This window comes from Diplotaxodon limnothrissa, linkage group LG3 (genome assembly GCF_057381915.1).
Source record: "Diplotaxodon limnothrissa isolate DT_005_m linkage group LG3, D_limnothrissa_male_GT1.1, whole genome shotgun sequence".
NCBI classification, from domain to species: Eukaryota; Metazoa; Chordata; class Actinopteri; order Cichliformes; family Cichlidae; genus Diplotaxodon; species Diplotaxodon limnothrissa.
In genome coordinates, this window is record NC_140598.1 from 71,503,024 (window position 1) to 71,520,692 (window position 17,669).

A 17,669-nucleotide genomic window follows, 5' to 3' on the forward strand; every position below is an offset into this window, starting at 1 on the left:
TGAGCGTCACAGTGACCCACTCTTTACTGTTACCTGATGAGTCATGCAGTAATCTTACAGTTGTACTGAAGCCACAAAGTACACACAAAGGCTGTAGCTTCATTTGTTTATTTCCCAACATTGTAAGCACATGGATATATCAGGATGTCTTGCTTTAAGCTTCATAATACATTTATATGTTTTAAGTAAAAAAGTTAAAACATTGAAGTTATTCTGTCAAAAGTACTACTTACTGATTACCCAGGATTGATTAAATGGAGGTAAACTTAACTTACCCTACTACAGAAGGAAATATCTGTGCCACAGTAATAAACTCATAATTAATGTGAACACAAACAATGACTCATCTCTCCAAACATGACTCATGCAGGTTTATCTCTAATCTGACCAGTCACCAGATCTCAAGCAGCTGGGAACTGACATGTCAGACACTTCATTTCACTTGCTCGCCCACTCTGCACATGACACATCAGTCCCAACTGTTAGTGGTTGAGATGCAAATAAAGAGCTTCCAGGAAATCCTGCGGCTGGAGGTGGAGCGAGGCATCGGCTGATCGGAGGGTTGGTGGTTTGAAATATGCTTGGGCAAGATACGAACCCAAGATGCATCCATCAGAGTACGAGTGAGTTAATATTAGATAGAAAGCACTTAAGCATAAAAAAGTGCTCATTTGAACGTGTGTGCTGTATAAAGCACTGGCTGCTGTGGGAGAGTAGAAAAGTGCTACAATAGAACCGCTCCATTTACAAAATATTTTTATAGTCTGTGTAAAGAAACGTTTTTCCCTCCTGATCATCTCCTGCATCGTCTATTGTTTTGATTCATTTTTGGTTCATATTTAAAGAACAGAAAACAACCTCATATAACACAAGGACAAATTTCCAAACTTTAAGATTTAAGATAATGATCTAGTCCAGTATTTACTTGTGCGTGACCTAACCAGTTAACCAATACCAACCTGTTATATGTCAGCTGGTTTATCTATGAAGATGTGATTGGTTAATTTCCTGCCTTTTCTTTAAGCACACTTCTATGTGTTACTATGACCCTGATGAAGGCCACACGCCGAAACACGCCGGTCAGTCAATAAAGTTGTTCCCTTCTTTGAGTGTCGCTGGAGTCCCTGCACTGCAAAGATTCACTCAGCAGTCTGGGAGTATTTCTATATGGTGATGCTGTTTTCTATGCGACTGGGCAGGAGAAAAAGGTACTGCAGCTCCAGTCCTTCATTCTCAGTCAGAATGTGTTTCTCGATCTCCTTCAACTCCATCCTGAACCTGTCGATCACCTCCAGGGCTTTGGCCTCGGTGAAGTGGTCCTCTGTGTATCGGCCCAAAGGAATCTGAGCAGAAAAGACAGAAACAATGTGAACCGCAAGTAGCTGAGGAAAAAGGATCAATTCCATTTTTCATTACAAAATATCATTTATACGTGTTGCAAGACTTAATGCTTCCCTGCATGTCTCGCTGTCTCCTCCATCTTAATGAAAGGCAAGAAAATCCCCAAAGAATAAGTAAAAATAAATATTCTGTGGTGCTGCAAGGTAAAAAAAAATCAACCCATGCAATAGAAATGCCATTTTCTTTATTTAAGACAAACTGAGGTGACATGTTGTCTTTGAAATTCCTGCAGTTAACGAAAACGTATATGAGTGTCAAATATTTGCATTATGTTTATAAACATAAACCATTAGCAAAGAACAGATGGCTTGAGTAACCATGATATACACGTATCAGTAGATACAGTGACATTAGTGTTATTGCATCTATTTATATTAGTTATTTAACAAATATTGCTGACATTTTTATTTCTGTGTAAAACTTTTGAATATTCATATTTTTAACCGATCTATCGCTGTTATCGCTGTATATTACGTGTATATATCACTTATAAACTGTATGGGACACAGTATGGTGAGCAACTTGGACTCACTGCATCTGGCTGTGCTCGTCCCAGATGCCATGTGATGGCCATCTGTACACAGGACTGGCTGACATCGGGAAGCGTGGCCATAATCATATCCATGGTAACAGCATCTTTGTCTGTTGGTGGCGGTTGTCTCATGGTGCAGGGGGTGTTGGGAACCCAGGCACACCAGTCAAACTAAAAGGAATCAGAGTAGAGAAACGTTTGCTGTACCCCTGTGGTATCATCTTTTCTTAAATAAGTCGCCCCAACAAACCAACAGTGTCAGTTTCTGCACCTCAGTGCATCTTGTGTAACAGTGTCGACTGTCTTGTGTGTGTGTTCAGCACCTGTCCGTTGTTAGTTGCAGCATGCTGGGCTGTGCTTGTGAAGATAGCCACTGCCAGCAGTGTGCAGAGTTCCTCTCTGCTGCTGAGTTTACTGGGCAAACCTGGAACACATGAACCATTAAGTGGATACACAGGATACACACTTACAGGATATCCTGCCGAGAACTTCTGCTAACTGGAGGAGATGTGTCTGTAGTCTGAAACTATGAAAGGAAGGATGTGACACAATTGCTGCCTCGTTCTGGCAATCGCTTTGTTTTTATAATCTTGTGCAAATATATGTGAGTTAAATTTCACCTGGTCATTTGTTTTTAAATTCAATTAACAAACCAACTTGTGAATTCTACATTGCAGTACATTCATGTTTTGAACTTAACTGCATATAGTTACAGATAAATGATCAAGTGAAAGAGAGTTTGAGACCAGATCCAGACTGATTGTTAGCCATCAACACTCGTCAACAACAGTTAACACAAATGGTGCTGTGCGAAGTCTTGAACGCCCCTCATTTACTTATATTTTGGTAGGAGAATGGGGAACAGGTCCAATGTCCAAAAGTTGATTCTGTTCATCTGGACGTCTTCAGTGGGAGAAACGTTTCGTCATCACCAGGTGACTCCTTCAGTCTCAACTGACTGCAGGTTTCAACCTTATAAACAGGACATTTGCATAATGACTGAAACCAGCCCACTGAAGGAACAATGGGCTGGGAGGTCAGTTCCTTAATCTTAATTATGCAGATTCTCATGACCATTGATCAAAGATCACTGATCAATGCCATGAATACCATTCACAGAGAGTTGGGGAATGGCTGCAATCTCTCACCTTCTCAACACAATCCAGGGTGTTCTGGATGTGGTGTTCAGAGCTGCCCACCAGCGGGTTGAGGATCGAAGCCAGAAACTCGAGCTGACTGAGTTGATCGTGCAGACAATCGGTCATAAAGGTGCACCCTGTTTATGTATCGTCAGTAAACCATACAGCCTTGGTGTAGACTCCCCTGGGTACATCCTGTGGTATGAGGTCCGCTCAATAGCTTTGTCCTGTTCTAACTGCTTCAGACAGTCTATCAGCTTCTTCCTGTAGCCTCTTCCTGGGTCTCGTTTCAGGAGCTCATAAGTATTTTCGTCGCTGAGTAGTAACAACATTTTCTCATGATAGTCTGTCTGGTTTAGCAGAGCTGTGCACCTTACAGGTCCAATGGTTTACTGTCATGTGCAAACATGTATTGCATGGCGTCCCTTCCACTGAGACCAGTTTAGAGCAGTAGATGGATCAACTGAAGGGCCAGATGCATCTCTCAGGTCTTGTGTCACATCGTCATATTATCTATATATAACATATATGGATACTATCTTTATCTCTCTCTATATATTATATAAATAAAGATAATATCTATATATAATATATTTCTATATGATATAGATGTATATTAGATATCGAGATTAGATAGATCTATGTAGATATATCTGGGCTGTCAGGCCTTCGGTTAGACACTCCAGATGTCTCTCATCAACAGCTGGTTCATTTGTGCTGCCAGGCCCTCATGGAGTGCAGTCAGCTTCTTCAGCCAGTAGGCGGGTGCAGTCCAGCTCTTCATACTGGAGACTTTCTTGGATGTCTTCCACTGGTGGTTACTGGATCCTGTTCAGAGAGGTTGCTGTGGTCTGCCCTCAGATCCTCTAACCACCGAGCTTTGCTGTTATGGGTTGCATCCTGCTCCCATATGCTCCTTGGAGAACTTAAGATGAACTTTTTATTGTTTAAATCTACTTTTGTCTTTAAACATTTTAACACTTTATGAAAAATGTAATAAATCTTTTAGACCAGCCGTGAGAGCGTAGTATCTCGAGAAAAACTTACCTTCACACCTAATGACATTTTAAGCAATCAATAAATGAATAACTTACTATACATGTCCAGGTGATTACATTAATAACTGACCAAAGTTGGGGAGCTCTGTGAAGCCTTCCTCCGTGATGTCTCTGATCCAGGCCTGAAGCTCCAGGTCTTCTTGCACATCATGGTCTGACTGGTAGTACAGGTTTACCATACTGGAGACAAAACTGGAGCAAAGGTAAAAACTTTCTAGTTATTTATAAGAATACACTGTTTAAAATAAATAGTATGGACCTTCAGACTGATACTCAAAACATGTAAAAATATCAGGCTTTAGTAGTTTTTGCTGGTATTATCTTTGATTTCCCCTGATCACTGGGACACACACACACACACACACACACACACACACACACACACACACACACACACACACACACACACACACACACACACACACACAGCATTAGATCAATGAAACATGAAGGAAAGTTTACTCATTGTGATGAAATTATTCATAAATCATGTTAAAGTACAACATAGAAAGTACAACATTGTGATGAAGTGATTTTAGTGTTTAAACTATGTTTTAAATCGTGTTGAAGTTTACAGGATGAGAAGGCATGGCTAGGCATCAGGTGATTAAATGTCATCAGTTATGATTGGATGTCACTGTGACGTCAGAGCTCATCTCAGGTGTATATGTTACGTGTTTATACACCTCTTTGTATTTAATTATTGATTTGCTTCTGCTGGAGGTTTCTTCCTGTTGAAAGGGAGTTTTCCCCACTGTCACCAAACTGTGTCCTCATAGGTCATATGATTGTTTGGTTTTCTCTGTTTTCTTATACTTACAATATAAAGCCATTGTTAAAACTGTTGTTGTGATGTTGGGGAGAGATGAGGACCTGGTGTCATGTAAGTTTTATGCAGAAGAGATGATAGGCTCTTCCCTTTGTCTTCTGTGAGATAAGCAGTTCAGAAGATTGGATCTAAGAATTCCCAGTTGGATAATCCAGCAAAGGTGCCAGAGGGATCAACTGCTGCCTGAACTATGGACTTACAATTTGGTTTTTTCTCTGCTCATTTTTGCCGTGTTAGATTATAAATTTAAGAGAATTCGGACTTCCAAGGAATTCCACTGTTTTCCAGTGAAGCAGTAAAGGTAAAAAGCTGAGTACTAATAGATTAGAAACAGCTCGTACAGGTTACGCCAGCCTTTTAAAGTAACAGACTGGGGGCTTAGTTTTCCAAACCACTGAATTAAACCCAGTCGTAATCCAAGAGCACTGATCTAGAGCTGCCACCGCAGGCCTGCAAGGCTGGGCCAGTTTTGAATCAGAGTAAGCAGTGCAGACATCTGGAGAATAGAGGCAGTTAGAACTGGCCATCAGCTCTATCCGAGCTCTGCACCGCCTCCTGGGTAATCCTCATAGGATCAGAGAGTGGACTTTTTAAACACAGAGTTGATCCACACTTCCTGCACTCAGGTGCTGGTTCCACAGATCATCGGTACCTTGTAGAACTACGCAGGAACAAGGACAACATGCGTACTCTCTAAGCCACCAGTTCTACCCACTGCACCGCCGAATAAATCACACCCAGTGGTTGCAGCAAGCTAGCACACCACAAGCTTGCTATTGTACCTGTGTATGGCCTCCCACAGCATCAGACTGTGGTCTTTGTAGAAATAGTTGGGGAGCTGAGACACTCCTCTGTCACAGAAATCATACAGCGGCTGAATGGAGCGGTAGGTCAACACCTTGTACTCCCTCTGGGCCAAAATTAACAGGCCATCACCACCTGTAGACACAACCTACACAACATTTCAGGAATATTAGATCTGAATATTGAAGAGCTCAGTAATACTAAAGCCAAGCGTGCTGTGGCATACTCGTTTGAAGATGCCATTTGCAGAGATGAGCTGAGTGCGCCCCCTACAGTTGATCTCTAGAGTGTAGCGTAGATGAGGGGCCAGAAGCTGCATCAGCAAAAAAGAGAACATTTTGATTATTGTTGGAAATTTAGATTCTACTGGATTTATCTCTTTGCTTTTAAACCAATTCATATCAGATAACAACTATGACCAACAGTGAAAGTGCTGAATAATACGACTTATATTAATATTTACCTTGTAAATGGGGTGTACAGCAGGCAGCTGTCTCAAAGTGGCCACACAAAACACTTCTACCACCAGGTGAGTCCTAAGTAGGTGAGACAGGAGCTGGAATACCTGGAACTCAGAGTGACGCACCCACATCTTAGCCAGCAGCCAGGCCAGAGGGGGATCGCTGGGTAGGAATATGGGCGTGTCCCGGCCTGGAGTCTGTTCAAGCTGAGAAGGTGAAAGAGACTATTGAGCTGTGGCCCAAGAGGTAGAACGGGCTGTCGCTTAGCTTGTATAGCCAACACATGGCTTCAGAGCACCGTATCAAGGCTTGGTTTGTCTGAACAGAGTCACATGACCGAAGCTTCACCGTCGCTGCTTCAATACCTGATTCTGTCGTTTAGAAAGAACTGAATCATTGGCGGTGATTTTGTGCGACAGAGCAAACCGGTGTGTGACGTAATGACAGACATGGAGCCGGCGAGGAAGAGAGGACTTTCTACCTGCTCCCAAATATAAACAGGTCATAACCAGTTCTACCCCCAGGTCTCAAAGGCACATAAGAAATAGACTAGACATGCCGTTATAAATATATATGTTGTAGTATATTATATATAAAAGTACATATCCACTGGTTACTACACAACCAGACACCTTACAGCACAAGCATGCTCCCAGCTTATAATAAGACTCTGCTGTATATTATTATATATAGTGTGTTTTATTATTTTTATCACAAGGCCACAAGCATGGGGAGAACAAATAGACCCAACATTATTTTTTTACCCCCAAAAATACATGTTCAAAGCACCACAACAGCCTGATATCACACAGACCTGTCAGGGTGTACCCCGCCTCTCGCCCTAAGACAGCTGGGATAGGCTAATTTAGTGAGCTTACTCATTATCTGCTGTAAGGTGCTTGAGAGTTATAACAGGAAGTCAAGTACAAAGTCAAGCTCAGGACCTTTTTGTGGTGGGTCAGCAGTGCTAATCACCCCACTGTGCTGCTGATAAAGTACCAGTTAATGAAATTTGTCCCTGTGCTTCTGTGTAAGCATGTAAACAACATACCTGTATAGCAATAGGTATAAGTCCTTCATCTGGGTGTTGATACAGGAGACAGATAGGAGCAGCGATGTACTGAGGGTGTCCCTTGATTGTGTTACTGGGAATCCCATCCATGATGGCATAGTCTAACAAGTATATGTTTCCTGCCTGGACAAGAGTGTAAAGGAAATTTAAGATATGATGGCAAGCATGCAACAGAGACCATGAAATAAACACCAGCAGTGAGACAATAACAGCGTCTACATTTGTGCCGTTCCTTTTATTTTATTGTAAAAACCAAAGTAGTGCTTTTTCTCAACCTTCAGTTCTTTGTTCAAGTTGGTCCTGCCAGCCATAGAGCGCTGCACCATATCTGCGGTAACAGGGAGGTTCTCCGGCAGCTTTTTGCACCTCTGGATCATCCTGGGGTTGGAACCATTTAGACACTGGTAGCCAAAGAACCAGTCCTCCTTCCAGTGCTTCATACAATACTCTGTTGTATACACACAGACACACAGAGCATCAGGTGTCTGTCGCTGTTCAAAGGCCTTTGGAACAGAAAGTACCGCCGCAGAGATCAAGTTCAGAGAGAGATAATGTGCTTGATCTGAAGTGAATATTACCCACATGCTTTTATGGACCATCTTCAAATTTTACAACAATTAGAAAGTCAGAATAGAACAAGGAGAAAAGGCTTTTAAATAGGCTGCCCTCACTGTCTGCAATAATCTAAAGAGGGAGGTGAAAGTGGCAGAACTGGTAACGATGGGAAAGTTGATAGCAACAAACTTCTCTGGCACAACTTCACCCACTCCCAAGGTGCATGGAGAAGACAAAGATCTGATGACGTGGAGACTCCAGCAACACTAAGTATCAGGGAACAACTTTATCAAGTGACGGCTTGTGGCCTTCATCAGGTAAGGGAACGTCAAACAGTTTGTGTTTAAATAAAAGTGGGCAACAGGAAACCAGTCACACCTTCACAGATAAACCAGCTGACCATTTCACATTTAACAAGGCGGTAATGGCTAATTGGTCCAAATAGATTCTGGACTGAACCACTACAGATTAAAAGGTCAGAAGATGTGGCTTAACTGTTAACCAATCAGACAAACCACCTCGTTAAAGCAAATTGGTCAGCTGGTTTATCTGTGAAGGTGTGATTGGTCCACTTGGATTTTTTTCTCTTTCCTGTTTTTTGTTTAAACACAAGAGAGACTCTTTTGGATCTGCTGCCAAGGAACATCAGCGTGATCCCTCAGGAGATCTGATCCAGCTGCCTACTGATGCCACCGTGGTGATTACCACTTTTAAAAGATCATTTTTTAGGTAGCATTTTGAATTTGCATGAAACTACTATTAAAGCTGTTTTATGCTATGCTTTTTTACTCACCCGCTATGGGACTTTTCAACTTCCAGAAGATACGTTTGAAATCTTCAAGGTCATCCCAGGATTTCCCAAACCAGATGGTCAGTTTCTTCAGAGATAACTCCAGCAAACTGAGGAGAGGAAATGAGGCGTTTGTTGTTTTAAAATCAAATTTGTTACAAATGTGTTGAATCATAGAGTGTGTGTGTACCACCTACGCGTAATGTAATGAATGTTCAAAGTCACTCCGCTTCTCGTTGTCAAAGCGGGCGTCTTGGGGTAAGTCTGCTTCTGTTTCAGCATCAACACATCTGGGAATCCCTGGAGCCCACGTTACCCATCTAACACAAAAATATTCAATGCTTCAAATCTGTGTTGTTACAGAATGTATTTGGTCAAATGTGGCTTGTAGTTTGTACAGTTTAAAGGGTTTCATACACCATAAATGTGAGTCCCTACCTGTAAGTCTTCTGTCGCTCCTGCAGCTCTGTTCTCCTGTGTTCCAGCAGCTGCAGTGCAGAGTCACCTGTCAGCGTCTTTGCTACAGGAGAGACAGGGAAGTACAACAGCAGACACTTGGAAGTTATACCATCACATTATAGAGTAGGGCAGCGATACCGATGAAATCAAGCACTAAGAAAAAGGGTCACACATGAGATAACTGAAGGAGTTCTGCTTATATGTAACACCGGAAATATATCTTCTTGTATGGTCTGACACTTACATAACAAAAGTCTAAGCGGAACCTGTAAACAAATATGATGCAAATGGAAAGCAGGCACAGCAGCCCAGTGTTTCACCGTTTTTGCATGAAAGACACAGGCCTCATTTACACCTTGTGGTCTTATCTTGATTATATTATCTGATACTGTGTCTATATTTATGTCTCAGCTGCACATTTCTTAGGCGGTGATGGCAACTTGTCAACAAAGATGATGTGCTCCAGCTAAAAACCTGAATCACTGGTCATCATTATTACAGCAGCTGCTGCTCTGTAGTTTTTGCTGAGCATAGGGGCAGGTTCTAGCTTGGGTTTAGAGCACAGGTGTCGGACTCCAGGCCTCGAGGGCCGGTGTCCTGCAGGTTGTAGATGTGTCCTTGATCCAACACAGCTGATTTAAAGGCTAAATGACCTCCTCAACATGTCTTGAAGTTCTCCAGAGGCCTGATAATGAAGTAATCATTTGATTCAGGTGTGTTGACCCAGGGTGAGATCTAAAACCTGCAGGACACCGGCCCTCGAGGCCTGGAGTTGGACACCCCTGGACTCGAAGGTAGTACAGCAACAGCTACACATCCCCAGTGTGCTCATGCATGGGTGGACGAGTAGCCTTAGATAGCCTTTTAATCTCACCACCAACTGCTTAATGTGGTAAACTGACTGGGACTTTTAACCTAACATTCACACACTGATGGATTTATCAGGTGCAACTTAGGGTTCGGTATCATCTACTAATCTGCTGCTGGTTTGTTCTGCAGCTCCTCCTGTCTGCTCCAGCCCAAACTATCCTTGGACAACATACTGAACCAAGTTACTCTCAGATGCATCCATCGGAGTATGCATGTGTGTCAATGGGCGATTGATGCATGGTTTATAAAATGCCACACAGGAATCAGTCTTGTACTAAAATAGAACCTGCATGGCTTTAAAGGGAAATTTGCATCTTTGCTCAAATGACCTCAGGCCTTTTACACATGTAGGCATTGAAGGCAATGAAGGAATGAGACTCTTTCCTACCTGTTCCTTCTCGTATCTCCATCTTGACATCGCCTACAAACCATCGGTAACAAGGGAAAGTCAGCACTTTACCTCCATCTGGAGGCTCTACAGTGACATATTGACAAAACCAGTTGTCTTCCACCCAGTATCTTTGTTTCTCTAGTCGGACCAGTAGCACCGAGCCTAAAGGTGAAGGACTCGTCACCTTGTACTGGTCAACCTGATGGAAGAATAGAGGAAGAGAAATACAAAAAAATGAGGTACTTTCTATCTCAGACTGACGCTGAAAAGCTAGTTCATGTTATTCTGTCAAGTTGTCCTAAAAACTACTTAAAATGTCCTGAGCTGATCTAACCCAAACTACACTTACTGCTCCTCGACAGAAATCCAGTCCAGGGTTGTCGAGTTGAGTGCGCTCGCTCTCCCCGTTCTCCCCCACAAGCGTCAGATAAATGTAGTTGTTGGTGCCTGAATACTCTGAAGTACCAGTTGCTACTGTAACAGTGTAGACTTCCATCTAAGAAGACATGAGTCATACATAAGTGTTCAGCTAGCAACATGCGTGCACCTGAATACACAGGAAAAACAAACTTGCAGCTGTCTTGGCTCAGTGACGTCACCATGGTTAGTGGAAGATGTCACAGCACCGTGCTTCAGAGGGAAAATGAAGGGTGTAGCAATAGGAAGGTCTAAGTTCAAAGTCACAAGGCTTTTGTTTTTTAGCCCTTTTTTCGACTCTTCAAGTTTTAGGCTTTCTTGTCACAATTGGAAAGTCGGAGCTGCAGAGCTGAGTCTCTGATTCTTTGCTTTAAATCTGCCTGCAGACAAACAGAAGCTTCATGCATGTTTCAGCTATTTGTATTTATCCTTTAGCCCAGCTGCCATTTCTGTGACAGCTCCTGTTGGGACCTCATCACCCAACATTAGCATGTGTCATTTGTGGGGTGGCTGTAGCTCAGGAGGTAGAGCTGGAAGGTTGGAGGTTCGATCCCAGGCTCCTCCAGTCTGCATGCCAAGTATCCTTGAGCAAGATACTAACCCCAAGTTGCTCTCTGATGCATCCACTGGAGTATGAATGTGTGTGAGTGTAGTTAGAAAGCACTCAGTATAGAGGTAGTGCTTGTGGACTGGGTGAATGTGGCGTGTTGTATAGAGTGCTTTGAGTACTCTGGGAGAGTAGGAAAGCGCTATACAAGAATCAGTCCATTTGCAATAAGTAGCATTACCCAAACCAAAACTCTTTTGCAAGAGTGTCCTGGGTTCACACTTGCTGAGAGGCAACAGTACTAAGCATTGAGTCACCATGGTGACTGACTATGTTTTTATCCAAGCTGTGGATATAATCGTAGAGCAGGGCCCTGTGCTTCGTACGTCGCTTACTACATCCAAGATCAAATGAAACATCCAAGACCAAACCATCGCGCTAACCGTGAGCGCGCTAATCCGGTTCCCCGAACACACCTGCTGTTGACGATTAGTACAGCTGGACGCAGTAATGTGACATCACTGGGTGTCGTAAAAGGGGCTACGCATCGATAGTAGAAACAGTGATCGGCAACCCTCTGATTGGTCGGCGAAAATGTCGACGGAGCGCGCTCGGCTCGGTATTTTTCGGCAGCAGAGCAAGAACTCTTGAGTGAGGGATTTCAGGAGTTTCAGAGTTTAATCAGAACGCAAGGGAACACTGCAAAGGCTGCAAAAGCAAGGAGCGAGGGCTGGCAGGAAGTTGCTGACAAATTAAACTCGTAAGTAATTTAATAATAACAATAATAATGGAGTGGATTGATATAGCGCTTTTCAAGGCACCCAAAGCGCTTTACAATGCCACTATTCAGTCACTCTCACATTCACACACTGGTGGAGGCAGCTACGGTTGTAGCCACAGCTGCCCTGGGGCAGACTGACAGAAGCCAGGCTGCCATATCGCGCCATCGGCCCCTCTGGCCATCACCAGTAGGCGGTAGGGTAGATTTATTATATTACACTATATTATCCAATATTATATTACATTATATTATAATATGTTATATTTTATCCTCTGTCACATTAGAGCCACGACAGGACCCACTAGAACATGGGAACAAGTAAAAGTGAAATATAAGAATATTCTACAGAATGATAATATTTATCACTTATATTGCTTTTAGTCTCTTGGAAAGAGACCCTGAAATAATCTGTTTGTTTGTTTATAACAGCAACCAAGAAAAGGGCAGAGCAAAAAAAGACAGGTGGTGGTCCTGCACCCCCTCGTCAACAAGTTGGTTAAGTGAATAATACCCTCACGGGAATATCGATATCTCTCTATGAGCACACTGTCGCGCTGAGCTAAAGGATCCTGTCTGTCCCGCAATATACGCTGAATTCTGAGGACTCTCCTTATCAATCTTGCACCTTCCGCAATGGGTGGCTCGCGTATACGGACAGGACATGGCTGCGACAGGCTTCCCAAATCCACCTTCGCTTTTATAGCCGTGGTCTCTCATCTTGATTACACGAAGTAATTTACAATTACTACTCTGAAATATGAATTACATCTGTAATAATCACATACATGTAATAGAATGATTAATAGTACATTTCCCTTTTTTAGGAAATGACCTGTGTGAAATCAATAAATGGATCAGGTGCTGCATTGTCTTTAGTTACATTGATGTTATTTATTTATGGTGAAACAGTGGTGGAATATCGCTGTTGCTTTCGTATGAATGACGCGGGCATACCTGCGTGGCCGCGATCTAATCCTGTTTACATAAAGTAAACCTGCTCCCCAGCAGGTTTACGCTTACGGCTCTGTTGCTATGACAGCAAGTCCCGGATGGGCTTCGGGGAACCGAACGATCCAGGATCACGCGAAATCGTCGCGGTACGAAGAACAGGCCCCTGGAGTAGATTTGTGTGGGTTTTTTAATAAGCAGTGTTCTCGGATGTTATATATGATCACATTTGCATCTTATACAAAGTCCACAAGTTTCTCCAGGAAATCAGGTATTTTTGGCGATTTTGCATGCAATGATATATGATGCATTAATATATAAGAGGAACCAAACTCTTAAAAAGATCACGCACTCTACAGCTCAAACGGAGTGAACATGTTTTCTAATTATTTAAATATTAACCCTAACCAAATGTTCAAACCGCAATGGTGCAAATGTAGCACATTTCATCTTCACACACACATGCACGCGTGTGTTCCTGTCCAGCTATCTTTGTGACACACAAACTGGTCCTCACAAATTCCCTCACTAAGATCCTCATTAAGATAGCTGAACGCCCGCACACAGACACAGGCATTAAGTAACCATTTCCTTTGGTGGTATATATTTCAACACAGTTAATTTTTTTTTTTTTTTGTATCTTATCAAATCCCAGCAACAGTCACTTCAGTCTGTTGCTGCATACAAACCCTACAATAATAAAAAGACGTTACTGGTAAAGAGCCTCTTGTGAGATGAGTGATTTATTTTTCCTTAAGGAAAAGTTTGAACATCTCAACTTCAAGCAAACTGTGTGTGTTACACCTCTGACTATCAATATGCATCTACAGATAATGCAATCAACAACACGCTGCAGCTTCATTTAGAATCCAGACACAAGCGTTTCCTCACCGCAGCTTTTCTGTGTCACTGTCAGGTAACACCGCCTCCCAGCTCCAGCTCCTCAAATCTCTGACACCGAGGCGCTGCGCTCGTCTCTGCTTTTGAAATATTTGCTAACATTATAATCAACTCCTGACACTGACAGCAGTATACTGTGATAAATCAGTAGTAAAAGTCTACAAAGTGTTTGTATCAGCTATCTTTGTGCAAACTAACCAAACCTTTGCTTGTCAACATAAACGTTTTTTAAATGAGAACCTTTTTGTTTCTTTTGTACTTTGCCTACACATCTGCACAGAAAACAGAGTATGATTAGTGTAGGTTTACTGCTTCCTGTGCATATACACAATTAAATCTTGGTTGATTCCCTGTACAGACAGAATACTGTTCATACACTGAACAGTATACAGTCACTATAAAGGTTAAATTCTGTAAATTAATCTTAGCATCATTAACTTGAATACAAACCCGACTCTGACCATGAGCACCACAGCCATACTTCACCACTCCTGACCTGTTTATCTTGCATTGAACTATCTTGTATTTGAAAAACACAAACACAACTCTCTTGGTTTTGGATGAAAAACACAACTTACATGTTTTGACACACAGATCGAGTGTCTGATTTTAAAACGAGGACATCCTCCCACCTGACCAGGCTGAGGTGAGGCGATAACATTCATAGATTCTTTAAGAGTGCAAGCAGAAAAATCAACGCTTTCTTTGTCCTCTGTATTGAATGCCGCACTTTGTATTCTGTAACTTTTCCTATTACATAACCCATGCAGACGATGTATGGCGTGATTCAGAATGAACTACCGTTGCTGCTGCGTGTTAAAATAATACAATCTCGCACACACTTTTGCGTAAAACACTTGCGTAAGTTGTCTTGACCGAAACAATTTCAGCTGTACTGACTCAGTCACGACATTCCGGTACTTCAGCAATAATATTATTTTTCACATATTTAACGAGACAACAGGCGCGTGTGATGTTGAGCATTTACTGCGGCGGTTTATATGAAAGCTGAAAAACTAATTTGTTCCCCAAAACAGCTTCTGCTGTTTTCTAATGTTGCTTTTGTCAGTGGCAGCGTGTCTGCACGACACCGCTATCACAGGCTGGGCAGCGGAGGCTCTGACAGTCAGCTGTGATAATCTGGAGTTTGGAGAAGACAACAGAAAAAGACCCACCTTAGTCGCGCGCCGTGTTCACAGTGGACTGTCGCTTTGGTGGAGTGGAGTGTCCGGTGGCTGTCGGCTGTTCTGACACGTCCTTTTACTCTCTCTCTCTCTCTCTCTCGCTACACTCGTTTTTCTCTCTCAGCCTTTCTGTATGAGACGAGCACTTCTCTACTCCTGTGGTCAGTATATTTAATTATCAATCAACCAAAGACTCAGAAACACTAAGCCTCGTCCACCCCAGCTGTGAAACTCAGAAACCAGTCTTACTTGTTATCATCTATCGTCCACCTGGGCCTTACACACAGTTTCTGATTTCTCAGACTTTATATCTAATTTAGTTCTGAGCTCAGATAAAATAATTATTGTGGGTGATTTTAACATCCATGTAGATGCTAAAAATGACAGCCTCAACATGGCATTTAATCTGTTATTAGACTCAATTGGCTTCTCTCAACATGTAAAAGAACCCACCCACCACTTTAGTCACACTCTAGATCTTGTTTTAACATATGCATAGAAACTGAACATTTAACAGTGTTTCCTGAAAACCCTCTCCTGTCTGATCATTTCCTGATAACATTTACATTTACAATAATTGATTACACAGCGGTGGAGAGTAGACTTTATCAAAGTAGATGTCTTTCTGAAAGCGCTGTAACTAAGTTTAAGTATATAATCCACCCACTGTTATCATCTTCAATGCCCTGTACCAACACAGAGCAGCAAAAATCATAGAAATATGGTATTTAAGCAGATTCTTACTCTGGCTGGCATTACCTTGGCCTCCAGTAAAGCTGTGAGGAGTCATTTTTGCAAGATATGTCCTTCAACGCACATATTAAACTAATATTAGGACTGCTTTCTTCCATTTGTGCAACATCTCTAAAATCAGAAATATTCTAGTTCATGCATTTATTACTTCCAGGCTGGACGACTGTAATTCATTATTATCAGGATGTCCAAAAAACTCACTGAAAAGCCTTCAGCTAATCCAAAATGCTGCAGCAAGAGTCCTGACAGGGACTAGAAAGAGAGAGCATATTTCTCCTGTTTTGGCTTCCCTTCATTGGCTTCCTGTTAAATCCAGAATTCAAAATCCTGCTCCTCACATACAAGGTCTTAAATAATCAGGCCCCATCTTATCTTAATGACCTTGTAGTACCATATCACCCTATTAGAGCACTCCGCTCTTGCTCTGCAGGCCTACTTGTTGTTCCTAGAGTATTTAAAAGTAGAATGGGAGGCAGAGCCTTCAGTTTTCAGGCCCCTCTTCTGTGGAACCAGCTTCCAGTTTGGATTCAGGAGACAGACACTATCTCTACTTTTAAGATTAGGCTTCAAACTTTCCTTTTTGCTAAAGCATATAGTTAGGGCTGGACCAGGTGACCCTGAATCCTCCCTTAGTTATGCTGCAATAGACGTAGGCTGCCGGGGATTCCTGCAATGTTAAATGTGATCTGTACATATGGGTTTTGAAAATAACGCTGACTTTGACACAGTGATGTGCAGTTAAGACTTACGTTTGTGTTACATATGCACAGAACATTGACTAAGAAGTGTTGAGGAACCTCTGTGGTTATTGTTGCAAACAGAAGATGAGTTGTACTTCTTTTTCTTTTTGTGAGATCTTAGTGGTTTCCTGTGTAGTAGTCCATCATCAGCGTTCTCTTTCAGTAATTTGCACTTACAGCCACACAGTGGTAATACCCAACATGTTAGTGTAGAGGCTTATAAGTAACATTGCATTCACATTTGTCTTTCTTTAAATATAGGAATTTATTGACAGGACAATAAATAACTGGTTTTGGTTTAGAGTTAATTCACATATCCACATAACACTGCATTCTAAAATAAGTGCGCACATTTTAGTTTACACTGTTATGTATGATTAATTTTTTGTTTTCTGAGTTACCTTAGTTGCAGCTGTTCCAGTCCCTTGTTTAAGGAGCCAAGAGGTGGAAAAGGGCGGAGCGAGCTTTAAAGGACGACTACAAATTGGTTCATGCCATAACTTGGGACCGGGGGTGGGGTGGGGGGGATTGGAGTTCATTATGTTTGGTTTAGTTAGGTTTTGTGTGTTTTACCCCTTCTCCTGTTTTTGTGGGCTGATCAGCCACTATTTAAGTTTCCCCTTTGTCTCGTTAAGTTAGGTCAGTTTGTTTGAGTTGTCAACTTTGAGTAGAGTTCTGTTATTTTGACCTCTTTCATGGGCCCAAGATTTTGATTCTTTTTGCATGATTTAACCAATTATGTTTTTTTGGGTTAAATAAAAAAAATAATAATAATTTTTTTTGGACTTTAACCTGTGCCTAAGTTTCTTTCACTGCTTGGTCCATCACATGGGCCCACGTCCTCATTTTAGGTTTGACAGCGTTTTTGTGGGTAAAGGTGATGCTTGGACATGAATTGAGCTATGGTTTGGGGAAGGCCTCGAAGGGGACTGGCTCCTGGGCCTGGCAGATCCCCGTGTACTAAATAGGAGTGAAGAAGTTAAAGAACTGAGAACAAGGAGGGAGGGTGGGGCACGTAAACAACAACGAGCAGTTTGC

At 42.1% G+C, this 17,669-nt stretch overlaps 1 protein-coding gene across 1 annotated transcript; it reads right to left on the reverse strand.

The window, feature by feature from the left end:
* Nucleotides 1-1,163: 1,163 nt before the first annotated feature.
* Nucleotides 1,164-14,619, reverse strand: alox12 (arachidonate 12-lipoxygenase). The gene is made up of 15 exons (XM_085351154.1): nt 14,533-14,619; nt 10,711-10,857; nt 10,359-10,560; nt 9,080-9,161; nt 8,839-8,961; nt 8,645-8,751; nt 7,572-7,744; nt 7,276-7,419; nt 6,227-6,430; nt 5,990-6,076; nt 5,742-5,911; nt 4,201-4,322; nt 2,257-2,357; nt 1,934-2,104; nt 1,164-1,343 (listed from the first exon to the last, which is right to left on the reverse strand). Exons 1-15 carry the CDS (start codon nt 14,617-14,619, stop codon nt 1,164-1,166), a joined length of 2,100 nt encoding a protein of 699 aa, XP_085207280.1.
* Nucleotides 14,620-17,669: the final 3,050 nt, after the last annotated feature.

Bases quoted from the DNA above. Each gene is read 5' to 3' on its own strand.
- alox12 (XM_085351154.1), bottom strand. From the start codon at position 14,619: ATGAATGTTATCGCCTCACCTCAGCCTGGTCAGGTGGGAGGATGTCCT. The intron at 6,077-6,226 runs GTAAATATTAAT...TTGCTGATGCAG, and splicing joins CTGTACACCCCATTTACAAG to CTTCTGGCCCCTCATCTACG. The intron at 4,323-5,741 runs GTACAATAGCAA...CCTTTGCTCCAG, and splicing joins CTGTGGGAGGCCATACACAG to TTTTGTCTCCAGTATGGTAA.